General features: G+C 49.2%; 1 protein-coding gene across 1 annotated transcript; it reads left to right on the top strand.

Annotated features, from left to right (window-relative positions):
* Nucleotides 1–420: 420 nt before the first annotated feature.
* On the top strand, nt 421–27,135 carry LOC144169362 (polypeptide N-acetylgalactosaminyltransferase 1-like). Its single transcript, XM_077698471.1, has 12 exons — nt 421–599; nt 9,875–10,269; nt 11,121–11,301; nt 12,244–12,413; nt 18,567–18,774; nt 19,429–19,599; nt 19,800–19,917; nt 22,022–22,208; nt 22,638–22,780; nt 23,278–23,391; nt 23,930–24,070; nt 26,435–27,135. Exons 2-12 carry the CDS (start codon nt 9,996–9,998, stop codon nt 26,579–26,581), a joined length of 1,854 nt encoding a protein of 617 aa, XP_077554597.1. The 5' UTR covers nt 421–599; nt 9,875–9,995; the 3' UTR covers nt 26,582–27,135.
* The last annotated feature ends 634 nt before the right edge of the window (nt 27,136–27,769 follow it).

The following is a 27,769-nucleotide window of genomic DNA, read 5'->3' as shown; positions in this document are numbered from 1 at the left end:
TCTTAAGTTCAAGTTCCACAGGCGGCCTATCCTCTGCTGCGTCGCTGGCCCGACCGCAGACAGGTTCAGGTGCTCTCCAGCTGCTCAGGACTGAGGGCCGAGAGCTGCGGCTTTCAGTACTATCCCATGGTGGTCAACTTCTTCTCTGCTTAGACGCGCACCTGTACAAACTCGAACTGCACGGTCCGGAACTTGCGGGTCAAGACGGTAGACCGATTAAACGCGATCTTAACGGTTCCCAGCGCGCAGGCAGGTGCGGCGAAGCGCCGCCTGCGCGTTGCTGCACGGACAGGAAGGGATTTGGCGAGAGAGAGAGAGCATCCTCGCCGTCGCGGCCGGGCGCTTCCGAAAAAAGAAAAAAGAAAGAAAGGCACGACTGGAAGGGGGGGCTACCTGGTCTGACGAGTTGCGTGGTCGGTGCGCCGCTGCCTGCTCCTCCTAGTTGGGCAACTCCGCGTGGGTACGATGGGTGTGTTGTGAGGAGGCTTCCGGTGGTGGCGACCGTGCCGTGCTCGCGACGGATGATCCCACGAGGACACGGCTTCAGCTGTTGCTGCTGCCATGGCACGCCATTCCTAGCAGGGACGACGGCACACAAGGTGGGAACATGCACCCTGGCTTGACGTCTACGGCCGCAGCGCAGCTCGCAGTTAGTTTAACGAAACGCTAAGGTGATTGAGAGTGACCGCTTGATGGAAGGAACGAACTGGCTGCGACTTCACCCCGAACTGAAGTTGCGTGCAACGTAGGCCGCGCCCTTGATCACTCATTCAAGCGACAACACCGAATGTAACTTGTTCTTTGCGCATTTAATTACCGCCAATCGTTTCGAGAGGAGGTGCACCTATGCCGTCTACGTAGGACATTTCGTCGTCGTGTGCGTGGTTCACTTTGAGGCGTACGTGGACGGAATGGCTCCTGGGTAACGGTGGCTGTGATAGATATCTTTTGAGGCTTCGGAATCAGGTTTGCTCCGGCCTTCACTCAGTGGTGCCTGTAATCCGAAGTACAGTTATAGGGCGCCAGCGTGGCATTCTGCCGTGCAAAATAAATAAATAAGGACGTCTTGTATTGCCTTGTTTGTCAGTTGCAGTTTTGTTTCTGTGTGGACAAATGTAGACGTGCGAAAAAAGCTGTGAAAGGAAACACAACATTTTTTTTAGCTTTAGTTCGGGTCAAGTCGGCTTCATGCTGATACTTCACGGCAAAATTAATCGGCACAGTTGCATTTAACTTGAAATTCCACAGCTCTTTAATGACCGAAAAAGCGTTTTGGTTGTGCTTGCACTTGCGACGTGACAATCGTGCGTCAGGTTATTGGCCACGGCCAGAAGGAGGGTAGTTTACACCCTTCGCTCAGTTTTCGCCTTTGTGACATCTCCCGCGTAGATGGTTTCTAATGTGACTGTGACAAGAAGCATAGCACTTACCTCAAAACAGGCTGCAGTGGACGTACGAAAAATTTGAAGTAATTGCTGTAACTTTAGGTTTCTTCATTCTGTTTTCTGTCCCTTGCCGGGCACGCTATACCACCAAGTATGGGATTGCGGACAAACCCCGGTCCTACCCCCCAACCCTTCCCCCTCTAACGAGCAGTGGGTGGCCTGCCTGAAAAGTCCAGACCCTGGGACCCAGCGTATACTGGTGAAGAGGGCCTGGACTGCCAGCCAAGGCCAGGGCATCCCGGACTAGGGACGCCCCCCACCGGGCGGGTGCCCTAACAGCAGCACCAGAGCTCGTGGAATAAACATTTATTCCTCCTCCTCCTTCATTCTGTTCCGGATTGTACAAACCGGAGCGACGACCCAACCAGCTGTTTGTCTTAATTCTTTTTCTTTATTCCACCGAATTTTGTAACCGCTTTATTCGGAGTTGTGGCCTCTTATTTAAAGATTGAGTAACTAAAATTTACTTATTGTTCAGTTGTTCGAATTCCACTAATTTGAATTTCGCGCTGTTCGAGTGTATTTTGCCCTCCGATGTTTTTAATTTTTTTTTTCAATAAGTGACCCGCTGACACAACTTGTCTCCAGCCTAAATATGCACCATGGCTCAATTCAGACAAATATTTCAACATAAGCTTGGGATTGGGATAAGTACGGAAATGTAGATTACTGAGTCTTTCTTTGCGGTTTGCCTCCACGTTACATGCCCACTTTAGGCTTCATTAAATTGGTTTTTTTCATTTGGCTTAAGGGCACTTCCCCGGCACTCTCAGAGGCAATCTTAGAAGACGGGCTATCATTCTGCCAAGGCTACATTTTTGATACTTACAATCTTGAGTTGGTGCATAATGGGAGTAAGATCAACAGCGAAAATATTTCGGGTTGCTAAGCTTGCATTGCTGTAGTACTTGGAACTCGAGTGGATTATCCCATCAAGCGGGTTCAATCACTCGACTTTTTAAACTGTTTCTTTAATATGTTTTTTTGTACTAGGAACTGTATTAGGCTATACTTGTAGTCGATTATACTAAGAAAATATCCTGTTGTGTGCGTTTACGTCGTTTCCGTGATTTGCTGGATGATTTGGTGGATGCTACAATGGCAATAGAAAATGCAGTTGGAATAGAAAGGAGAGAGAGAGAGAGAGAGAGAGAGAGAGAGAGAGAGAGAGAGAGAGAGAGAGAGAGAGAGAGAGAGAGAGAGAGAGAGAGAGAGAGAGAGAGAGAGAGAGAGAGAGAGAGAGAGAGAGAGAGAGCGTTTTTATGTTGGCGCCCCAGCCATTCAGAATACATTTACCCACAAGCCCTCCTTGTGGTCTTTCCAGCAATGCGCAGTCATGCTGCTCTTTGTACCTGCAAACTCGGTTTCTTTCTTTTCCCATGTTTCGTCCTTTCTGTTATCAACTCCAGCCTGACTCTCTTCCCCAGCCTCCGGCAATCACTGCTCTCGGTCTTCCGTGAGTCCTGAGCAACTAGCACAATAGTTTGTTTAGCTCTTTCGGGTAGATTAGTTTGATTTTTCGTTTCACACTTGGGGCTTTTCCACATTGCTTTCTTATTCTCCGTTGGCAGGAGGTAGTTTATTTTTTTTTCTCACTTCTATTTCCCTTTTATTTTCTATCGCATTTCTTTTCCTGGGATTTTTGTGTTTGTGCCGGCAAATGGAATTCGTGCCTAGCCTCGGCTATTCTAACTGCCTATTCCAAAGTTTTACAACCACGTACCTCCTACCTATTTCTCTTCTAACTTCTTTTTAGATGTATCCCGTAACAACTGATACTGAATGTTTACCTTACATACAGGAAGCGAGGCCCTGACAGGCGTCAGGTTGTCGTCTTTTTGCCTCTCTTACCTTGGCAGCAGTGTGTATTTTCCTGTTGAATTTTGAATGTATTATAAGTATATCAGCATTCTCAGAAATAAATTGAATTCAATTGAATTGAATTCACTACCGACGCGGCATCCTCGTAGTAACAGAACAGCCTCATCCTTGTAGCTAAAGGTTGATGTGCACGCTCGTTAACTTGTTCTTCTATTCACCAGCGGATCCAGAGGGTTGCGGTTAGGGGAGGAGGACAAGTATTGCCCCTAACTCTTTCTCACCTAGCACTGCTGAAGCCAGTGTGCAGTGCACCGCACCTCTACTGACGACGACCTAAGTTATTAGAACCCTTGTACCCCCTGTACAACCACTGCCCCCTCCTAATGTGAACTTTGAATCCGCTCTCGCCCCTATATAGGTTGATACGGCTCTACGGTCTCGTTAACACTGCCCCGGCCCCTCAATTTAAAGCAGCAGCTGGGGGCTGTTCTATTCCTTTGTCAATCTAAAATTCCGTTCCTTTCATCTCGATGTTTTGGGTAGCATAAGATATGCCCATCGACATTTTAATGTTCCACCATCTTGCACAGCATTTCGGCGAACGAGCCACGTAAGAGTATCGCCTTAGCTTTCCTTTGAGCACTTCGGGCGCTACCAGTGTTGTCGCGATGCTGCTCCATGCCAGGCGATGAGGAAGAAGAGGTTCTCATGCGGTCTTGAAGAGAATCGTCATCGCCTAGCTCGAGATGCTCCGATGCTGGTGTACACTGTGCCTCAAGCTTTATGTACATAATGTAAATACCGTTCGCTTCCCGTCTTCACCTCGTCACATCGTTGGTGGAGGTGCGTGGTACCAAAGAGGACGTAGAAAGGGGGGTAGTCTGCGATATCGTGGGGGGGGGGGGGGGGGAGTTATACGCAAACGTCACGAATGGTAGAGCAGCGCCCCATTCTATAGGTGGTCGGGAGAAAGATACACTAACAGCATACCGGTGAGCGTTCTGTTCAGTCTCTCCGTAAGCCCTTCGGTTTGCGGAATGACACGGCGTCAAGAAACAAGGCTTACGGTAGGTGAGGAGTTATCGGGGGGGGGCCCATGGTAAAGTATTATATCACAGAGGAGGAATTCCGCGACGTGACTATATGGTAGGGCGCGCGTGATTCCGTAGGCGGGTCGCGTACTTGGTGGCGATGGCTACCCACTTTTTGCCACATGTGGACGTAGGAAACGATCCGAGTATATCCAACCCAAAGCGATGGAATGGTTCGCTGGGTATGCTCACTCGTTGCAGTTCACCAGAGTGTATAGGCCGGCTGGTTTCTTGCGGCGTTGACAGTATCATCGGTTCGTTACACTACGCAATAGTTCACTACATTACCCCGTCTTCTATTGTCTCATTCGAAGAAGCTGCTCTTCAAATTCCCACAATAACCTTCAAATGGGTGCGTAATTTTCAAGGTTTGTCCGCAAGTATAAACGCTTTAATTGCTGCACGAGAGCTAACGGTTGTAACAAATACCCGAAACAAAGTTATGCATACAACAATAATAAATTTTCTGTTTGAACATTAGACGGTTTTTGAGCGAGCATAAACGATAGCATATAGTGCTTTAACCAACAATAATAAGGCACCTTAGGCACTGTTGGCGTGCAATAGAGTCATTTGCAGCTAACTTTTCATGAGAGAACGTTGTTTGTGGGAGCCAAGCCAACGGCACTAGAAGTAAACAGCGTCGGTGCCGCTTTGTTTTCCTTCGATGCACCAGTACACTCTTTATTCAGACCCTACTCTAACAACAAAGTAAGCTGTACTGGCAACAGAGCACCCGACAATAAGCTTCTTTTCTAACCAGCTCTTCTTTATTTTAGCGGCTCCTTTCTTTTCTTCAAATGAGGTCGCTGTAAGGCAGATTAATTCAGCTGGGCTCGGGGGATGATACGGCACGGCGCATTAGCTTCCTGGGTCCACAGGCGTCGCTTCGTGCCAGAAGCGCGCGAGGGTGGGCACGGTTGGGTGGTCAGTGAACTGCCAGCGGCGGCGGCGGCGGCGGCGGCAGAGGCGTCGGCAGAAGAGAAGGATGCCACACGACTGTCAGCAGGTGCATTGCGCAGCGCGGTTTCAAAAGCGAAGCGGTGGCGAAACCCCCAAACAATGGCCCCCCGCCCGGTTATCTGCGCGCCTCCATGCGTGACGCATTATCCGCCTCTGCAAGCGCATGCAGCGCGTCCAGGAGACTTCGCAGAGAGCCGGGCCATGACGGCCGCAGTCTATGGCAATAAGGCCGGCCGAGTGTTACAGCCCCGTGCGGAGGAGAGCGATGTGAGAGAGTGCTACACACTAGTACCAACCTTTCGGCACCGAAGGCTTGTGCGCCGAGCTTTTCTTTTAAAATGGGCGAGCATTGTGGACACTATCTATACAAGCAAGCGGACGTGTCTCCGATAAGGCGCTTGTGCAGTGAACCGGTGGTAATGGTCGGACAAAAGACGCCTTTTGACACGGCCTTTGTTGTTTCGCCAACGTGTCCGGCTGCTGTCTGCTCGAGCGATCTTGCGGAGAAGCGTTAGGGAGAAAGCTGTGGCGTTATGTACTGTCCTTACGAAAAAGGAGCAGCTTGATGTGCCGGGTTGGAGGTGACAATTCTGCATCCGTTGTAGTTTCCCTCGTTAAAGACCACCGTTTTGGCATGATAAATTTTATTGGTTGTATTAAATTAATTACAGGTCTTCCCTTGGGAGAATGAATACGCGTAGTGTGGCTGACCATGTGATCGCATTGCGCTTCATTGGCCGTTGCCTGCAAAATAAAGCGGTAGATGTGCGCGGTGTGTTCACGATGTTACTGGAAAATGTAGTCTACGTTGATCCATGGTGTCGGAACGAAACAAAAACCGGAAACGAAAAACGAAAAAAAAAACGATATTTTTGGCTGGAACGAAAACGAAAACGTAACAACATTAATTATTTCGTTCAGGAGCGAAACCGACAAAATTTCGTTTCGGTTTTCGGTTTGAGTGGCAATTTCAGGTATTTCAGAAATAATTTCAGTTTCCATTCAGCGAGATGAAAAATTGCGTTGATTCTCTGGCATAAAATCGTCTTTCGTCTTTCTGGCACCCACTCTCCTTCGGAAGGCTTGCTGCCTGCTCCCATACTCTCTCCGTTGGTTCCGATAGGCGCAGTACTGAGCACCACGCGGGATTGCCGCGGTCATCTGGCTGCGATGCAGATGTCACGGCCTTATTTATTTATTTATTTGGTTAGTTTAATAAAATACCTACATTAGCCCTAAATTGTTTAGGGGGTGTGATACATGTATAACAAACACTAATATTCTAAATAAAGACAAAAACAATGAGGAAAAAATACAACCTTTGTTGTGTACGCCACTACCAGCGCGAACAGCCTTTTCGTGTGTTCATCACTGCAAGCGCGAACAGCAGATTACAGCCGCACTCAATACAAACAGCTACACTTGCTGCGAGAGTGCAGCGGAAAACATTTCAGAAGCAGCGGAAGCAGCAGTTTCGATCAGGGCAGTATTATTTCCAATAGTTTTTCGAAAAATACGCATTCAATGCGGATATGCGCCATTATTATTCACCAATTTTCGTGCTGTTATGCTTTCGTCTGGATATATATCAAAGGGGGGGGGGGGGGGGTTGCTGAAGGTACTGATGTTAATCCATTGCTACCTATTCTCTTACACTCTCTTTTAAGATTAAAAACAGGAGTTTTACAGTGTTCCATGAGACAGACCATTTTAAACTTTTAACATCATCACAACTATATGAGTTCCTCAGAAATTATATTTTTCATTAACATATTAGACATGACTTCACCTTTTTTAACGAAATTTCATAATTCTCAATCTTTTCAAGAATTTCACAAATCTAAATTTTTTTCGCGCAAACACGAACCGTTATGAACCGTTACGACCCATTATTTTTTTCGTTCCGGAGCTGAAACGGAACGGAACTTTTATTTATGGAACGAAACAGAAACAGAAACGAAAAACATTTCGTTCCGACACCCTGCGTTGATCGCTGGCCTCTCCAAATCAACCTATTGTGAATGGGTAAAAATTTGGAGTCCCACATATGGAGCCTCTTATCATGCAAGCAGTTCAACTATCGGCATGCCCTAGGATATTGCTTTGTGGGAAAGGCTTGTCTTATGCGACTCTGTTGACCCAAGCTGTGTGTGCACTTTCCAAGAAACGGCGCATGATATGTCACATTTACCGCACGCGCACACGGTGTGGTTGGACGAAGCTCCCTCGTTTACGAAATAAGCAACGTCCCTAAATGATTGATATGATAGCGCTCTTCAGGCGGTCGAGGGAAAGAGGTGCCATATGTGGGTCGCTTACGTAGTCAACTAATTAATATCCAGAGAAAAAAACTGTGGTTGATTCCTCTGTCATACGAATCAGTAAAACACGAAAGCGAAATGTGCAGCGAAATCTGCAGCTGAGCATGATTTGCGGGTCGGCGGCTGTCTTGTGGATATGCTTGGCGATCGACGCCGTGCTGGCGGGTAGCTTCGGCAAAGGTGTGCTGGCGTCATTTCCGCGACGGATATTACGTCAGCAAAATCTTGGTGTATCGTGGCATAAAACACTTACGTGTTAAAATATAAAACCCGAAAACGAACAACCCAAGTATAACGTACTCTTTGGTACTAAAGGTTGCTTCCTCGCAACAAGACCCTGTGTGCAGGGGTGCACCCTTTACAGGCCGCTTACTTCGTTGTACTGGCGTCACTTCCGTGACGGATATGACGCCAGCGATATATTTGTGTATCCGGGAATAAAACACTTTCGTGTTAAAAAGAATCCTTTAAGACTCCTTCTTCCGAATACATCGGGGGCGAGCAAATAGCCTTCAGCAGCCACGTCGGTCAGTGGGTTTGTCCGTATGTACGTTCACCTGCCGGCAGGGGCTGGTGTCGAGATAGTACTAGGGGCTTTCTCGTCTGCGTCCTAGCTAGCTCCATCTGCCACTCAGTTTCAACTGGCTCGTTTTCTTTCCTCCTGGCGTCGCGAAAGCTCATGCATTTAATCGCATTCGGCTTAATGTTCAGTATTTATTTATTTATTTATTTATCTATTTATTTATTTTTTATTTATGTATTTATTTATAAAAAGCAATACCTCTGTTTGTTTCAAAACCGCGGAGTGAGTCGTGCTTCACTCCACTTTTATAGCGTACATTTGCCCCATATGCCTGCGCACATGCGATGCTCGGCGTCGGAGCGCTTTCTGTACTGATCTCTCTCAGAGCGAGGATCAAAGGTTGTGGTGGTCTGGCACTGGACGTATAGCAAAAGCGGAATATTCTCCACGAGCGGCTGGGACGGAGCATCCAAGGCTTCCTTTCCTTGCTACTCACGAGTCTGCCGGCTCACCCCTTTCGGGGCGTACCTCCAATGCCGTACAAAAACGCCGGTGTTGCACACCGTCACGCTGCCGAGCACGAAGAGGCGGTTGCAATTTGTGCAGCGGAGGCTGCTTTTCCGCGCGGAAGGTCGTGAAAAACTAAAACGCCTGAGCGTCGGAATTTCAGTGCGTGTGAGAGTTTCCTAGGCGGTCTTCTGTAGCATATATACAGAGCCTGGATGGACGCGTCTCAGAGCCTCGATGTGGCTTCAGCGCGTAAAACACGTTTTGTTTTTAAACGCTCGGGTTAGCGAGTAGTTTGTTGAGTGACAAAGGTTATAACTGTGTTTTTACCAAATTGGAAAACACTCCAGGGCGGCGCGCCTCCTACCACTATGGGCTTCGGTGCAATGCACGCAGAAATCGCCAAACTGCGTGATTTGGCTCAATTGGGCAACGCAAGCCTGAAAAGGTTGTTCAGCCCGAGTTTAGGGACGGCCGAAAAACTTCGAACTCTTTTAATATTCATAAGACTGTTGCAGTGAACTTGTCCTGCGTTCCACGCCATCCCTCTTTAAATGTTTATTGCGTTGAAAACGCACATCGGGGCCAGTGTGGGGGGTCACTCTGGGGTCGGGGGATGCCAAGCAAAATCGTGCGGAAAGGGAGAGCTGAGGAGAACCATAAATTGCAGACATGTAAATGGTCCTTTAGCTTACGTTGGGGCATTAAATGTAGAGTGTGAGGAATTTTTTTAAAATCTGGAAACGGGGGGAATCTGGAGACGGGAAATAAAGTTAAGTCAGAGCTCATGTTTGGTGATGGAAATTGGCATCCTTCCAGTTGTGCAACCGATCTGTACTGACGAACTGACCCCCCATCTTTTATTTCTCCCTCTCCCTCTCCCCTTTTTCTTTCCCCTCCTCCAGCTTCGGTTCCTTCCACAGCACCTCCACTGCCTCCATCTCTCTTAGTTTTTATTCCTAGCTGAAAGCCAAACAAATGGCGGAACGGGGAAAAAATAAACGACAGATAAAGACATAACTGGGTGAAGAGACCAAGAATGTACCAGTTTTCTTGGGTTCTTCACCCAGTTTTATATACGTATTATATTAGCATATTTATCCGTATCATTCATCACACCCGCATCATTAAAACTCGTGCGGAGTCACTCAAAGCACTGCACATTTCATCACAAAAAAAAAAATATTCTTCGAAAAATTGCAGCCTGCAAGAATGGCGACGAGCACCCGACACAAGGAGGCCACGCCTCGGGCATTGCGTCTGCAGCCTTCGCAAAGCTACCCTGGCTGCAGCCGCTGATCGAAGCCTCCCTCAGGGGCCCGCGATGCGGCAGCTGCGGCCCTGCAGCCGGCGACTCAGGCGCTGTCCAGCCCTGCTGGCCGCCGCCCTCACGTCAGTGGCCCTGCTCCTTGTGGTGGCCAAGCACGGCGGGGTCTGGGGCGACGCCGGCCAGGACGACCAGGACCCGGACGTGCGCCAGTGGATACGCCGGGACGAGCGCCAGAAGGAGTACATCAACCACCGGGGCATCCACGTCATCGTGGGACACTACATGGGCAAGGGACTGCCCTGGGAGAGCACGCCCAACCTCACCGACGGTGCGTACGCCCCAGCTTAGCTTCCCGCTTGGTAGGTTGGCTGGAAGACTTCTGCGATCGTAGTAGCGCGCAATAGCTTCCAACCGACACCATACGGAACCAGCCGAATACGGACTTCGTTCCCGAAGTCTATTACCCTAGTTTTCTCGCTTACGGTATGTCCATTACTAAATCTTCATCCGTTCCTCTGAACCCATCCTATTTTTCCCGCGTAGTCTTCCTAGGCTATTTTTACCGCGCAGTCCTCCTGTCATTTTTTATCGACCGTTTGTCCAAAATCTACTTTTCGCTAACGAGTTTCTCTCATAGTCCGTGATACTCCTTCAACGCCCGTGACTCGGACTCCACTAGCCTTTCCGAAAGTTGTACCTCTTACTATTATCGGTCATTGTTAAGAGGGGAACTGTGCGACATAAGTGAAGCACCGTAAGTACGCTTGTTCTATCGTGATAAATTGAAATACGAACAATGGTGCGCGTAGTTTTCTGTACATGCTGCACTCCCTGGCGACGGGACGTGTATGCCCAGCAGGTATAAGGTTTGGAAAGCCTTCTGGTAACTTATTCTTACTGTACAGGCACAGCCCCTCGCTTACAATGCGGATCATATACCAAAAACCACGCGACCGTTGTTCGTATTTCAATTTATCCCAATAGTGCATGCATGCGCGGATGCAACCTTGCTCATCGGAGACTTCTCTCTTGTCGTTTCCCGAGTGGCTTAAAGGGTTTAGCCGAGGCTATGGCTGGCGCGGGGCTATTGTGGGGATCTGGGCTTCCAGACTGAGTTACTTCCGCAGCACTTCATTCGGCGGGAACGTTTACCCCCTCCCTTCCCCTTTCGTTGCGCAGAAATACTCAACGCCAACGACTTCGCCCCGGAGAAAAACGCCGGCGCGGAGGGCCAGGCGGTGATGGTGCTGCCGCACGAAGCGGCGCGTAGCAAGTTGCTGTTCCACGTGAACAAGTTCAACCTTCTAGTCAGCGACAGGATTCCCCTCAACAGGACTCTTCCAGACGCCAGGAAAGAGAGGTACGGCACAGTGTGGTGCATGCCACTTACTAGCCAGGACGTTCAGATAGAAATGCATCTGCCATTAACGGCCATACTCTGTCTCAGGTAGCGGTAATGAAGAATACAGCGCCTCACATTTAAAAACAGGGCAATAAGGTGGAACAATTTACTATTCGCAGGGACTAACCTTGGAAGCACGCGGAGATTGAGTGCAATATAATTGTTGCGGGTACTTCAAGTAATTCCCCTTGCATTGCCTCGGAGATTCTACTTCGTGCCTTTTATCTCCCCAATTTTTTTCTGTGGTGATTCTTGAGAGAACTGATACCTCTTACCTTCACGTTTTCCCGTAACGATTGTCCTCCATAAATAATTCTCGGCAGCGATGTGCAATAATGGTGCCAGCGTTGAAAACCCACATTGCTAGAGACGATACGAATGCCCGAATGTTTAAAACAACCATTATCTATTGAACACCCTGCCAAAAAGAAAAAAAAATACCAGAACACCTAGTCACTTTTGAGCGTTCTGAATGTGAAAGTGTCGGTTTCGAATGTAATTTCTGAGGTATTTTGCTTTCGCTCCGCGTTTCGGAAAAGAACCTTCCTCTTGCCGTTCGACACGATTTGCTTCGTGGTCTGCTTCCGCCGAATGCTTTCGAAGGGCTTCGATCTGTTTCCTACACGTTGCGCTGTTGCTCGTTTCAGCTGCCACATATGGTAGAGTTGACGACGATGGCTGATTTCGATGCCTGTCACTTTCGCTCGATTGGCTTGGGTGACTTCTTTTTTCCTTGATGCGTATTTCAATTCACACCCCATTACACCGGCTTTTAAGTCCTTATCCGGTTTCTAAGTCCCAATATCCTTGCATGCCGAAAACGAGTTCGCGAACGCATGACGTTATGGAGGAAGCGCGGAAGTAACGAAGGACCTTCCCGTTGCCCTCCTTTGACCCCAGTTGCAAGAAACTGTCGTACAACGTGAGCGGGCTGCCCGACACGTCCATAATCATCGTGTTCCACAACGAGGCCTGGTCGACTCTGCTAAGAACGGTGCACTCAGCCATAGACCGTTCTCCCCGGAGCCTCCTCCGCGAGATACTCCTCGTCGACGACGCCAGCGAGAGAGGTGAGCACGGGGCCCGCAAACGCGAGGGCTGGCCACCTGTATATCGCTTTCAGAAAAAAAAAGGAATGGCGGGGAGGCTCCGCCTATAAAAGTGTAGCTAAAGAATGTTTCGCCTTAAGAATAAGTCCCATTTGATCACGCAAATAAAGACAGGGGAGCACAGACTGCGTTGATCAATGCTAACCACCGCGGATATGTGTGTCAAGCTGTGTGACGAGGTTAGTCGTGGCAGTGCCGTGAGCTACCGCACCGGGGAGCCAGCTGCGCGGCTTCTTTTGGCTGTCAGCGTCTCATGTCGTCATCGTAACAGTCGTCTCATGTAGTCACGGGACTAAAACACCGGGCCACTCGTTTCGCGTTAGTGGGCATGGCCAGGGATTTTTTTATTTTTCAGCAAAGCCATGTATGGCTAGGATCCCAGGGTCTCGCGGCCGCGGTAACAATTTACTGTGTGTAAAGCGTACGGAAAAATTCATAAACAGTAAAACAAGTAATGCACCCGTCTGTCTTACGATGGCAATGGTTGAATGCGAAGCTTTGTCGGGATGGATTCTTTGGTTGGCCAATCCCACACTGCGAGTATGTGCTACTCTGGTGGTATGCACCACTTTTCTAGAGTACCCACAGCAACTCTCAGGTGTACACTCCGTAGGCCTAACATTTGGGTTTGGGGCAGACGACGCAAGGCGTATGCCCGAGGACACCACTCTCGCCATGAACTCGAGTGAGCACGAGATACAAATACGGATTATCCAGCGGCTCGAGGCTGCTCTTGCAGGGCAGAAGCGTAGGGAAGCGTCGTCGGAGGGTCGACGGGTCAACACCCGCACACCCAACGCGCGCCGAACGCGCCGACGCCCGCGAGGCATTGCTTCGGGGACGACCTGACCCTCGTCTAGGAGAGGCCAGCCCTGCGTGGCCGTAGCCCCCTCCTTCCGCAGGAACATTCAATAAAGTCATTTTCTCTCTCTCTCTCTCGGCGCGAATCAGTACCTGCTGCTTGGCCTTCGCTTCGGCCATGACGACATTGGGCAATCCGTTGGACGCCGGCTTCATAACGCGAGTGACCCAGGCTCGATTCCGGCCACGGGAGGCGTTTTTTTCTTTCACTTCAACCACGATCATTCATCATCATCGTCAGAGAAAGTTGGCTTTCCTGCAGGGCGCACTGTTGTACAACGGCATCAGTGGGAGCAATACAGCTTGAAGGTCTTAAAGGGGCGCTGCGACTCTCTTTGAACAGTGGAAATAAACCTGCGCGACGTTTAGATTGCACTGCCAGGAATATCTGATCCAAGTATTACACGTGCGCGTGAAGCGGTAAGCGCGGGAATCGACGGGAAAGACGTGGAAAAACCAACCCACTCTCTTCAATTTTCCTCATTATGCACCACTGGCACGGCCGAAATGACGTCATTTCTGCCATGGCTGTCCTATTGGCTGCGCTGGTCAACTTCAGGGCTTTGTGTACCAACCTCTTCTATGCCTGAACCTGAACGCACAGTTTTGGCGTTTCTTTTGTGTTTTGAGTGCGCACGGAGTTTGAGTGACGAGCTCAATACTTCCCTTCCAACCATACCACTCGACAACAAACGTTTATTGCTTCAAAAAATGCCTGCCAGCCTAAGCGCGCGCTTGGGAGCAGGCAGCCATGCCTGCTTTTTTGTTGCACCAGACCGGAAATAGGCCCCTCTGCGTTGCGGAGGAAAGGAGGAAACTCCCCGGCCTGTGATATGTCGAAGGCCGCCTAAGAGAACGCCGCGAGCCGCCCCCCTCTCCGGGAGAGAGCGTGCAGCTTTCGTCGCGTTGTCCGAGGTCGAGTTGAGAGGGAATGATTATGCGCGATTTCTCATCGCGCGTAGTTCCGGTGATAGAGAACGGATTTTCATAATTCTGCAGGGAGGAGACTGCTGGGACAATTGACTCTACCCAAAAATACATTCTGAGTAGTCGATGGTAAGTGCTGCAGGGCCCATGTAAGGCCTCCATATCTTAATACAGGCCGGCCTATATTGCCCCCTAATACATGTCTTCTCACCAATTCATTCGTGCTTAGAGGTTAAGATGACCTTAAGGGAATGAGTGTAAGCTTGGTCTTTGAAAGCTGGCCTTTCCACATAGTGTGTGGCACAATGAAGCATAGCCATCCACGGATGAACTATGAATACAGCCCGACTTTATAGGTTGTATTCCCTGGCGTGGCGCGCATGTCGGCAACCATGTGTGTCGCCTAGCAACGGAGACGCGTAGGCACAGGCATGGCGGCGCTCGCATGAGGCCTTCCCAGCGAGCTCAAAAGCATCACCTCGATGTTAACTGCTGTTTCGCGCAGCCTACCTGTCGCAAGACACGAGGGAAGGGATTACTAACTGCGGACAGCTGATTGCCAGCTGCCGTTTTTGGGGATCGGCCACAGATTGCTCGACTTTCTACGAACGCTTCCACTTCGACCGTTAGGCCCCTCGCCGATAGATGTCGCTAGTCTTCCAGACGCAGAGCAAGATAAGTTTAAGGAGCGACTTCATGACATGGAGGACGAAAAATGGGCCGCGAGGATGTTTAAGTACCTGTACATGAGGAGCATGGACACGCGGTGGAGACGGAGGACCAGACAGCTGACCAAGCGGTACGGAAAGTCGGTAGGGGAAAGTGGAGTGTACCCAACATGTAAAAAGCAGGTCAAGGCAACAGAGACGACGAAGTGGGCACTGAGAATGGAAGCGAAAAACAACCTGAAGACGTATAGGACAGAAAAACTAGAAATCAGGATGGAATGTTTCTATGGCAGTACGAGAGGCACTGCATTGCTCTTTGAAGCACGGGCGGAGTTCCTGAGAACCCAGGCATACACGGGTATCTACAGGCAGCAGGATGAAACATGTGCATGTTGCTGCAGTGATCGGGAAACTATTGACCATATTGTCAGGGACTACACACAAATATACAACCGCGGGGCGACATGGAACCGACGTTGGTAGAGGCTTTGGGATTTGGGGTGAGAGGGAGCCTCAACTTCTGAGCCATATGGGGACGAAGAGGCGGCTTGAATGGCGGTGGAAGAAAAGTAGGGAAGGGATGGGTACGCAGGCGGAATAGCCATACCGATGAGAATTTCGAACATCGGGGGAAGGAAAAAGGGAGCGTCGAGCCTACAAGATAGCCCTGGGGCTACCGGCTTTCACTTCCACCAACAAGCTCCTTCAACTTGGCATACATAATTCGCTCTCCGAACTTATAGAAGCCCAAAGAACCAGCCAACTCTCTCGCCTTACGCTCACCCCCACAGGCCGCACAGTCCTCCAGAATTTAGGCCGTCCTACATCAGAACCCCACGAAGCACTACAGCCGATACCACCTCATATTCGGGCCACCATCAAAGTCACCCCCATTCCACGACATATGCATCCCGAGTACAACAAAGGACGTCGCAACGCTCGTGTTCACTACCTACATAAGAAGTACTCATCGGACAACGACACCCGCTACACCGACATCACTCACTCAACTTCCCACTCAGCCCTAGTGGTCACCGACACCAACGGCACCTTATACACTGCGGTTACATACCGCCACCTCTCCCCATCTGCAGCGGAAGCTACTGCAATAGCCCTAGCAATGCATACAGCAACGTGCGACTACCTCCCAATATCACGGACTCGCAGCAAGCCTGTCGAAGATACCTCCTTGGAAGAATTCCTCCACCTGCCCTCAAGCTTCTACAAGTCGTAGTATCACCTCCTAATGTGACCATCGTTTGGACCCCAGGTCATGCCTCCCTCCCCCGGAACGAAGCAGCCCTTGCTGCGGCCCGCGAACTTCACTTCCGGGCACTCCCGACGAGGCCGGGCGACTTGGACACCCTGACTGACACGCTACACCTAGAGTCTCTAAATAAGGTTTAGTGACACTAGCTACACCCACTACCAGCCACCTACTCCGACATCTTAGCGCACTATCGACACACCCGCCGAGAATACCCTCCCCCACACCCTGCACTCACCAACGAAGAATCCCGCATCTGGCGACGTCTCCAAACAAATACATTCTACAACGGCACCATCCTCTCCCATATCTCCCCCAGCCGTTTCACCTATAACTGCCGTGACTGCCACACCCCAGACACAACCCCCCACCTCGTATTCTTCTGTGCACACCACCCCTCCCCACTCCCCACACCTACTCTCGAGCAGTGGGAATGCGCGCTGACCAGCTCGGACCTGCAGGACCAGCAAAGCCTGATGCAGCGGGCCACCCGAGCAGCGACAGCACGCGGCTACCTGGACTAAGGCGGCCGCCCATCTGCTCTAAATATGTAAAATAAACGTTTGTTCCTCCTAGCGGAGTTTAAAACTGGGGTGAGGGGGAGACGTGAGAGGCAAATCTATGAGGTTAGCTAGGAGTAGGGAAAGTAAGCGGAATAAAACAGGCAAGTCGGTTGCTCACAAACTACGCCCCGATTCGAAGGGAGTGCCACTAATCATCATCATCACAACGCACTCGCTGCTACGGCGCTCCGCTACCGCCGTATCTCGTCGGCATTCGCGTGACCCTCACAATTTCTCTGTAAGCATTATTTGACTTTTGTGCTGAATGACTCTGCCGTGTGCAAGGTGCGGGCGGCCAGGTGTTCACATCCGTGTTCCTAAGCAACTGCGCTGCAGTGAAGGCATTTCGCGCGTCGTGCCGCTTCGTTTCGCAACCGCGGCTCCATTCTCCAGCGGTGGAGGGGGAGTTCTGTGGGGCAAGTAGAGCATCACCGCACAATGCCACTGCGATTATTCGTATCTGTTGACTGGCGCCACGGCCGAGAATCGCGTAGTAACGGCGCAGACGACGGACACCGGAGCCTGCTTTTTTTTTTTTTTTTTTTTGCGAGATGCGGACGCATGTGCATACATGGTGGACGCGGTCATGGATGTTTTCAGTGTTGCAAGAGAAGAAATCGCCTGCTAAACTTTTATGGGAATACCATTTATACTCTTCTCCACCGCCGCCGCCTCTTTCCAGAGTCGTACACACGCTTCTTCACTCGCGGCGTCTCTCTCCTCCCTACTCTAGAGTTCCTCTATATAGGTCCCGCTATGCTATGCTATGAGGTTTTGGGGAAGGGGGGGGGGTGAAAAGGACCCGAAACTGCCTGACGTGTGAAGCTCCCACAGAGAGTTTTATTATAGCGGAACCCTGCGCTCCCCCCCCCCCCCCGACATTGCGCAATGCCACTCCCTCTAGCGGCCACTACTTATTTAGTGACTCTAGCGGCCACCTGTGCGGGGCACTATAGCCTGCGCTGCGATTGGCGTAGCCGCGCTATAATCAAACGTCATTGTATCTACCCACAAATCGTGGGTGTCCTTAGTCGGTGATGTAGAGATCGGGCCACTGTCCTTCAATTCAATATAGCGAATCCCCAATATAGCTAAACCACAACATAGCAAATCCAACCAGAGCGCCGATTCCACTGGACTTCCCTCTTTACGGGGCGAAAGGTCTCTGATTTGTGTGCGTGTGCGCGCACGCGTGAGCGTGTGCGTGTTCAATGTGAAGGCTGGCTGGAAACGTGCGTGCGTGCGCGCTTGTGCGTGTGTACGTGTGCGTGTGCGTGTGTGCATGTGTGTGTGCGTGCGCCGCGCGAGTGACGTCATAAGTGAAGCGGCGACGCTCCTGTCTACGGCGTGTCGCAGCTTTCTGTTTTGTGAGGCTACCTTGCCGCGTTCCGACGCAGTTTCTAACGAAGATGAGGAAATAGTGATCTGTACTAGTAACAATTAACCAATCCAATGTTTACTGTTAACCGTGATAGCGTCAGTAGCGCACCCGTATATATATATATATATATATATATATATATATATATATATATATATATATATATATATATATATATATATATATATATTGCTGACGGCCTCCTTCACATGAATGATGTTGACATGCGTATAAATTGTGCCACTAGTGGTGTGGTAGTTTGTAAATGTGTTCAATATTGGCGGCCTATTACCTCAAAATCAAGGTTTAAAAGGTCAAGCTCATTGAGGACAGCAGGGTACGCTTGGGATGAAAAAACAAACAACAAGAACAGACGAACGTCGCGAGTCGTCACCGCAAGAGCGCCAACGCGTGCTCTTCTCGCGTGGCTGCGTCGCCGTGCCGCAGCGTTCCTGAAGGCGCCGCTGGACAGGTACGTGGCGCGCCTTCCCGTGCCCACCCGCGTGCTGCGTGCCGAGAACCGGACGGGGCTGATCAGGGCCCGGCTGCTGGGCGCTGCCCATGCCCGGGGCCAGGTGCTCACCTTCCTCGACGCCCACTGCGAGTGCACGCGCGGCTGGCTGGAGCCGCTCCTGGAGCGGATCGCCCAGGACAGGTCAGTGGCGGACTCGAGATTCTGGCATCGCGGAGCAGGATCCCGATCATTTCATCTGGAAAAGGATAGGCGTGACTTTGCTCCTGATAAGGAGCAGGTGGAGGAGTAAACATCTTTTTTCAAAAACCAGCATTTGGTGCAAAGTAGCAGAGGCACCAGCCGTGTACGTGGGGCAACGTTATTAAAACGTTGAGGGGGGGGGGGGGGTCTTCCCATCAATGCATACGTGTTCCAGCAAAATGTCTTCTCAGCAAGGCATGTTCGTGTAGTAGTGAAGCCGAGCGGCATACATGGGCCTTCCTACTTCGGTATGACATCTTATAAGGGCGCTTGAAATGTTCTCCCAGCGAGACATGAAGATGTACTAGTGAAGCTAACTTTAAAGAAAGCTTGGTTTATGGCGTTTTATGGGGTCTTGGGGAGGTATTTAATAAAAGACCCTAGGGCCTTCCTAATTTCGTACGAAACTGCTTGTAGGGAGCGAAGAAAAATTGTTTTCCCAGCAATGCGAGTGTGTGTAGTTGTGAAGCCGGCTCTAAAGAGCTCGGTGTATAGCAAGGTGGACTAAGAATTTATTCGACGATTCCCACCTGGAAGCTTCCGCAAATGTTTTTGCTCTCCCCTTTTTTGTGTACGTTGAACAACGTCTCGCAGGACACGCGTCGTGTGTCCCGTGATCGACATCATCAACGACGAGACGTTCGCGTACGTCCGTAGCTTCGAGATGCACTGGGGCGCCTTCAACTGGGAGATGCACTTCCGCTGGTTTCCCGTCGGCAGCAGGGAGCTGAGAAGGAGGAAAGGGAACTCGACCATGCCCTTCAGGTGAGGCTGCAGTGGTGCCACCAAGGTCGATCGGCGCAGTGCCCGAGAAAAAGAGTTATCCCTCTAAAGAGGCGGAGCGGAGAATGAATCAGCACTCCGAGGATGGTCGTGCTAGACTGCCTTAACCGAGAAAATACCCTGGATACGAATTGGCTCATTTACCCGCGAACACCGTCTGCACGTGTTTCACACTATTTCAGGACCCCCGTGATGGCCGGCGGGCTGTTTTCCATCGACAAGGGCTACTTCTACGAGATGGGCGCTTACGACGACCAGATGGACATCTGGGGTGGCGAGAACATGGAGATCTCCTTCCGGGTTCGTAGGCTCTCCGCCTTGGAGCATCTTTCATTTTTACGATCAGGCCCGTGCTTGCGGGGGCAACGACGAGTCCTATCGTGGTGTTTCGTACGTACGTACCTAAGAGCCAGTCGAAATTAGGCACCAGTAGTCGACTGGTACTCCCTTTGCGCGAGTGTAGGAGGATGCCTCACATTGGTTGTGCGCAAGCCTCAGTACTAGTACGCTAGCAGACACCGGACCAAGGCTACTTTTCTGGTCCTCTGGAGTAATGAGGTGCGCCTCGCTTTCGGTGTTAGGCGGTGAAACCTAGTGTATGACGACGCGCAGGAAACGCTGCTTGGTAGGCTTGTGTGTGGCGGCTCGGTATTTTTGTTGTTGACGGTACATTCAGGCTTTAAAACTGCGCGACTAATAGGAGAAGTATGCTTGAGAATTGTCAGTTTCTGGCGATGAACACAGTGAGTGCGGAGCGCGTTCATATTGCTGTCTCTTTCCCTCCATTTTAGATGCAACGCATCTCTTTAACTCGCCTTGTCCCGCGTCGTTGTCGAGGCGTAGTCCGCATCCCTCCCCCATTCTCCTCGCCGCGGCAGCTGCGCGCTCCGCCGCTCTCACCGCAGCGCCATCTGTGCGTCAGCGCGGTCAGCGCGCAGCTTGCGCTCGGCTGCGCTCGCTCCCGTTGCCATGCCAGCTGTGCGTTAGCGCGCAGCTTGCGCTCGGTTAAAAATTTATACCATCTTCCCTCGAGGGGAACCATGGGGTAGATGCGACGCATCGGGGGTGAACATGCTGCGTAAATAGGATACACAACAACAGCAATCCACACGCTGACATCGCTAACATAACGGAAACGCAACGACAACCCCGTATCCGTTGCATGTACCCCATGGTTCCCCTCGCGGGAAGATGGTGTAATTTTTTTTTATTTCCTTCCTTTCTTTTCTTGGCTCTTGTCTTTTTTTTATATTTTCCTTTTTACAGCGGAGCTCTTATCGACCAACTCCCAAGTTTTTTGGGGGGCCCATACGGTGCGATAAAGCCAGTACCTCCTCACTAGCCCATACTCTCCCTTTGGTCACCAGTTCGCCTCCGGAGTTTCATATTTTGCCATAAGATGGCATATACTGTCCCTGGAAAAATCACTCAAAAATGTCTAATTTTCACCAGAGCATTTGTGGGGTACGTCTTTGTAAGCTGGCTTTCCCACGATGTGTGCTGCACAGTGAAGCCTACTCCCAATCCCGTTGAAGGCTTCCCAGGCGCGACGGCGCGGTTTGAGCGGGAGTTGTGGCCAGCAGCTCCGCTGGTCATCCACCTTCACAGACTTAAATGGCACTGAATTTTTAAAGCCAAGCTTTACTACTTTCGTCCAGCGGTTTCGCCGCGGATGCGCAAGTTCACCTTTTGAGTGGATACACGTACACCTCCTGAGGCACCCCCTCGAAGCGCATCGCGTAATTCGCCGAGTCCGCTTTCGGCGCTGCGCACAGGGCCCCGTTTTCATTCGTTCTGCTCAGCCATGAGTGGCGGCGGCCGAGGCGGTTGCGGCAGATCAGCTGATCGGCAGCCGACCACCCCGCAGCGTCCCACGCATGCGCCGCTCGGTCGTCTCGGGCTACGTGACTCGTCTTACCCCGCGTTCGCCATGAACGAGGAACGCCGCGTTCGCTGTGAATGAAAGCGAGGCCTGGCCTCCCTCTGTGATCGTTGCACTTGACCGAACGGCTTTGAGCCGTGGTCGGCAATACAGCTATATCAAAGGTTAACCAAGCGAAACCAAGGCTCAACCAGACTAGGCCAAGCTTTTGCTTTGCATATCCAAGGTTTTTTTTTTTTTCTTCCTGCTTTTCTCTTGTTTTATTTCTTTCTCATCACTTTCATCGTCTTTTCTTTCCAAACTGTTATTTTATCCTTTTATTTCTTTATCTTTGATGCTGATTAATGTCCTGTATTATGGAAGCAGTGGAAAACACTGGGCAAATGTCCATTCCAGTGAAGGTTGCTATTTCTTTTTGAAACCAAAATCCCACTGTACGGACCAATATCTTAGTACGTTTATCCATGACCACATTCAGCGGCCCGATTTTATGCTGATTGCGTTGCGGTACACCTTTTGCAGGTGTGGCAGTGTGGCGGGTCCGTCGAGGTCGTGCCCTGCTCACACGTGGGCCACCTGTTTCGACGCACGTCCCCCTACACGTTCCCCAAGCCGGGCGGTGTGGGAAAGGTGCTCTTCGCCAACCTGGCCAGGGTCGCCGCCGTCTGGATGGACGAATGGGCAAACTTCTACTTCAACATCAACCGTGGTAAGCAATATGTGCATGTGCGGTGGTGTTATTCTACGCAGCCGTCTGTTGAATGCGGGCTCAAAGGGTGGTGATACCGCTTTACACCTCAATGCTATCTGGTAAATTTCGCGCCACAAGCGGTTCCAGTTCATGCAAATGTGAATGCAGAAAACTCCAAAGGAAACTCGTAGAAATTTATTCCAGAAGCTCGCTCAGTCGAAATCATCACAGCCACAATATATATCGGCTCATGAGCCCGTGCGGTCATAGCGGAACAAATCTGTTCAAACGCTGCTGCTGCTGCTGCTGCTGCTGCTGAATGAAGTAAAGGCATACTTGAGTGAATTGAGGTCTTGTTGGAGTAATGCAGCAGCCACTTGCTACGTACATTCGTGCGTGTTCAGCTTTGCCATACACTCAAACTGAAGTGCATTCTCTCTCTTGCAGAGATGAAAAAGAGCTACGTTCCTCAGGATGTGGAGGAGCGCAGGAATCTGAGGAAGAAACTGGGCTGCAAGAGCTTCCAGTGGTACCTCGAGAATGTCTGGCCAGAGAACTTCTTGCCGGGTGATAAAAGATTCTTCGGAAAGGTGCGGGCTCTTATAAATAGCTCTGGATAACTTGGGTTTTATACAGTGCAAGAGTGCATTCCTCATTCACTTTTGGGCTTTCAGAAACATGCGGATGCTCGGCAGCGGTGCATAGTGCTACGCTCCTTGGTTCTCGAAAAACAAACTGCACGCAAATTAACAGGGACAAGAACACATGAAGACGGCACAAGCGCAGTTCATGTGTTCTTGTCCCTCTTAATTTGCGCGCAGTTTGTTTTTCGAGATGCATCATTACCAACTCGCCCAACTCTCAACCCTTTTACGTTCCTTGGTGTTGGTCGATTTTCTTTTGCATAGCCTATTTCATTGTTTTTGTCAGCCTCGATACCAGCTAGAAAAGTTTCTCATGAAGAAATGATTAATTTCACTTTCGCCCTGCTCATCGATTTAGAGCCAGTAAGACCTGTATAAAAAATTAATGTACAGCCTGTTCACCCTTTATGCAAGTGCTAACGAGTTTAATACCTATTCTGTAGGTGAGGAACAAGAAGACCGGGAAATGCTTCGTGCGGCCAAGCTCCAAAAGCTACCACCAGCCAGTTGGGAAAGTCCTTCTTGAAGAGTGCTCGCTCACGCATTACCCTATGCAGGTAAGGATATCCTCTAGGCACCATACACTAGAAGAGGAAGAAAAAAAATATGCCCTGTAACGCTTTAATGATGCATGAAAGAACAAACAGTGCATGGAATAGCCTGCCGGGCCACGAAGCATGTCCTTCCTGAAATGTGGTCGGTGGACTGACTTTTGGCCAACGCCTTTCACCGGTGTCAAAAAGGTTTAATTTAAAGAGCGGGTGTCGGTTTTAATGCTTTAGGCATGCACGATGATAGCTAGATCAAGCATTTCTTGTTGTTGTTGCCGTCGAACTGTGATTTGTCAGCTGCATATATATTTGTAATGTATCCCTATTTGTGGACGGTTCTTCTAGATGTCATTTCTGGTCATCCTGTCACAAATTCTGCTTTTAAGAGTAAAGGTACAGCCAAACACCGCTTAAGGAAAAATGTGAGCATAGCGTAACCTAACGGCGCAAACCAGTCGGTTGCACATTACCGAGCAGTATTGGGTAAGGTTAGCGTGAAGCTGTCCTAACGTGTGCTCTACATCTGTTTCCTTCTTTTTTTCAGTACTTTGTCATCACTGAAGAAGGGTACCTAATGACTGACGAAGCCATCTGCCTCGACTCACCTGAGTCTCAGGCTGACACCAACGTTGTCATGATCGCCTGCAATGGTTTGTCCAGGCAAAAGTGGCGATATGATTCAAAGGTACACGTGTATTTGTATGCAACATCCATTCCCTTGTAAGTGTATGCAAGAAAGAATGATGGTTATAAGTTGTGTGCTAATTCAGAGTTAAGCTCTAAAGAAGGGCCCAAAATGTATGGGTGGAGACTATAAAAGGAGTTTGGGAGTGTTGAAGGAAGCGAAACAAAATGAAAGAGTAAAGAGAAAACAAAGATAATACTTGTTTAGAACATCAATTCTGGCCCACAAAAAACACTCTTAATTTGCCGTATTATACAAAGCGAATGCATCATATTTTCTTAAAATGTTCCAAATAGCAAGATATCAAAGACCTTTTATACTGTGTTTTTAAAATAGCATTGAATCCCCCAAGCTGCTGCCTTGATTATTCTTTGGAAGCTTAAATGTAGTGACAAAAGTGGCATTCTACAGAGGTGATAGCTGGAGAAGACACAAGACAAGGACAATAATATACAGCCAAGCAATGAGTTACCATAAAGCTAACTATAACTTGTAAACTATACAACTAACTAAACTTTGATTTTCTGTGCATGTGTGTGCATGCACGTGGGCAAAAATTTTTGTTTTGGGGTTTCCGGCGACGAAGCTATGCCTAACTCGGATGCATATGTGGCGTTCTGTGATTAAGGACTACAGAAGAATGGAGACCACCTGGGTACCTCTCACAAGCGCTGATATCTTGGAACATGGGCGCTTCCGTTTTTTGCCTCCATAAAAAAAAGGTCCACTGCGGTTGGAATCGAGCCCACATTCTTGGGCTCAGCAGCACAATGCCTTAGTCGCTTACCCTCCGCGGCGGGTCGTACGCGGGCATAGATTTGATTGGCTGTCCGTCAAAGCTATTTGGTGCTGTACTCGAATGCATACTTCCGCACATGTACGTTCATACTCCTAACTCCTTCATGAAGGCACCGAGCTGAAAGAATGCCTTCCGAGTAGAAAGATGGGCACTCAAAGCAAGCACACCGATATTGGCTAGAACTACAACGAGCTCTGTGTATCTCAGGGCAACAGTGAATAAATTCCTGGAATTTAATCATTTCTACTTTAAGTGTAGGTTCAAAAATGATGAGAGACGAGTGAATACTTTATCAATTGTTCGTGCAGGTTCAAAAATGATGATAGACGAATGAATACTTTATCAATTGTTTCAAATCAATTTTTTTTTTCACCACTCCTAGCTTTCAACTATCCACTAACATCTTGTGCACTGCACCCAGCACAAGGTGTGTTTCAATCATGGAGTTACACACAAGATTATACTTTAGTGCAAAAATATGGTTCCAATATGTCTGTTCAGTTTCGAATGCATTAGCTGTCAGGAGTTTTATTTTAAGGTTCCAGGTGAGCTGGTGTGAAAAGCTCCCTCCCTCAACACTTTTCCTGGAGGTAAACACACGACTACAAGTGTAAAAAAGGATGTGGACAGAGAAAAAAGCATGCAGGGTACTTGCAAGCAGCCATGTTGTCAAGTCAGCACAAACTAGCTCAACTCCACCTAACTAGCTGAACTCTGAGTTAGGAGGAAAGTAAATGTGTAGAAAGGCTTTCGTGATGAACATTGCCAGGGAAAATGCAAAGCACCCGAGTTAAGTTCTTTGGTTAAATTGTATACTGCTGCTGTGCTGACGACATTGATTTTAATTTTCACTGCCAGTGATACGTAACAGGCAGCAACAAAATAAAATGGACCGTGCGAGCGATGCGCGAAAAGTATCAGCGCCGCCTGCTGTCAAGGTAGCCATGTGTGTATGCATGTTCTTTGCAAGTAAATGCATGCCAATTTTATCAGTAGCAACCACTGTGCTCCGGCGCTCTAGATTGTGGCACCAAGCAGCGCCTTCCACAGAGCGGGCAGCGTTCAGTGAGCAATGAGGAATAGGCATAGACATTTGTCGGATGTTTAATGCGAAATTATTAAACGCCAGATAGACGAAGTGTGCGTAATATGTAGCTAACATCACCACAAACATGCACGCCACTAAGATACTAATTGTGTATATCGTCTCCAACACACTTTAGAAAAGGCCTAGGATACCCTTCCGAAGATTTCCGAAGCTGCGCTACCCGGGGTACTAAATTCAATATGTTCTAAAAAATTACAAAAGCAAGTGCTTATAATTCCACGTAGTAATGAAAAATACTTTTGTTGATGTAAAATGGTGGGCTTGGTGTGACACGTTATCCGAAGCAGTTAATGCCAGCTGCATGCTAAGTGACTCACAGCTGATTTCATTGCAAATGTTTTGGGCAGTTCTTTCTTATTGTATCCAGGGGCTTCATTTGCCAGGAATGTAAAAAAGAAATGCTTCAACATCTTTTCCGTTACATATTATGCATCCACGTTTTCCCGTTCCTCTCCAGACGGAGCAGATTGTGCACAGAAAAACGAAGCTCTGCCTGGACTTGCCAACTCGTCGCGGACCCCAGGGCGTTCGCGTGCAGGTGTGCCACGGAGGGAAGAGCCAGAAGTGGATCATGGAGTCAGTTGACTGGAAGACATTGTCGTAGGCAGCAGCTACGATAGGCCACTTAAAGTTATCAACGTTGCATCTGTTACAATTCCCCGATTTGACAAACAATCTTCGATCCTCTTGCCATATAGTTCTTGTGTGTTCAGTTCTAACCTAAAAAAAGAAGTCTCGATTGGAACAAATTAATTTTCCTTTCCCTCCCACCAATTTATATTGCACTCCATCTGACTTACCTTGAGATGCCCATTATTTGATGAATCACAACACAATGCTAGAAGGGACAGCCTCAGAGAATTGGGTCATTTTGAAGTTTAAAATGCACAGTTATCGCCGCTAACTTCAAATTGAAGTTATCTTTAATGTCTCTAACACCAGGTTCCATAGCATTATTCTGAGCAGCTAGCATTATTTTTTCTACTGAAAGAGAGAGTTTTATGCTCTTTCTTCAGTGCTAGAAACATTTTTTCAGTGCCATGTATATACACGTTGGGCAGGGCACCTCAAGAGGCTGACAGGTGATGCGCAAACGTCAGCTGGGATACTAACTTAACACAGTATTTATATGTAAATAAAACATATTGCTTAAGTATATACATGAATGCATCTGTTCATTTTTTTCGCGCAATCATAGTGTCACTGCCTGTGAAATCGGTGAGACGGTGTTTGAAGCCACTCTCGAGCACAGCACAGAAGAACACCTGTGGCTGGCCACGAAATATACAGAGAGCACCAGCCCGGGAGCGAGAGAGAAGAATGCTGCAACTCTTGGATTCCCGTACTTTCCAGCTTATAACTAGCTTGTACAAAGGTTGATGCACAGTTGGAGGGTGTGACGCAGGTATGCATTGGGTTGACGTTAGGCGTAAACATAAAATGCTCAGCCCAACTCCACTCTCTGAGGAAGCTTGAAGTACACAACACGTTGTTGAAAGCGGACGCAGTGTGCCAAGGTGGTGTGTGTTTTTCTGACAACTGCACCAGCGATTCCACGCCAGCAACTGCTTCTGCCTCTGCCAGAAAACAACACTCCGTGCTCGCAGCACAGCTATTTGTACCAATAGTACGCATACGGAAGTGCCCTTTGCACACCCTTGGCTTACGCGGTATAGTAATGTTTCACAGCATTGTTTGAGTGCCCTTTAAAGTTCCCTTTACTGCACGAAAAGTGAAGTCGAACAATGTGGTACAATTTTTTAATCCTGCAGTAATTTTACTCTTAGCAGGC

This window comes from Haemaphysalis longicornis, unplaced genomic scaffold, assembly GCF_048455015.1.
Source record: "Haemaphysalis longicornis isolate Haplotype H1 unplaced genomic scaffold, Haemaphysalis longicornis Haplotype H1 scaffold_2, whole genome shotgun sequence".
Classification (NCBI taxonomy): Eukaryota; Metazoa; Arthropoda; class Arachnida; order Ixodida; family Ixodidae; genus Haemaphysalis; species Haemaphysalis longicornis.
The sequence above is the reverse complement of the archived record's forward strand: the minus strand, read 5'-3'. Positions and strand labels throughout refer to the sequence as shown.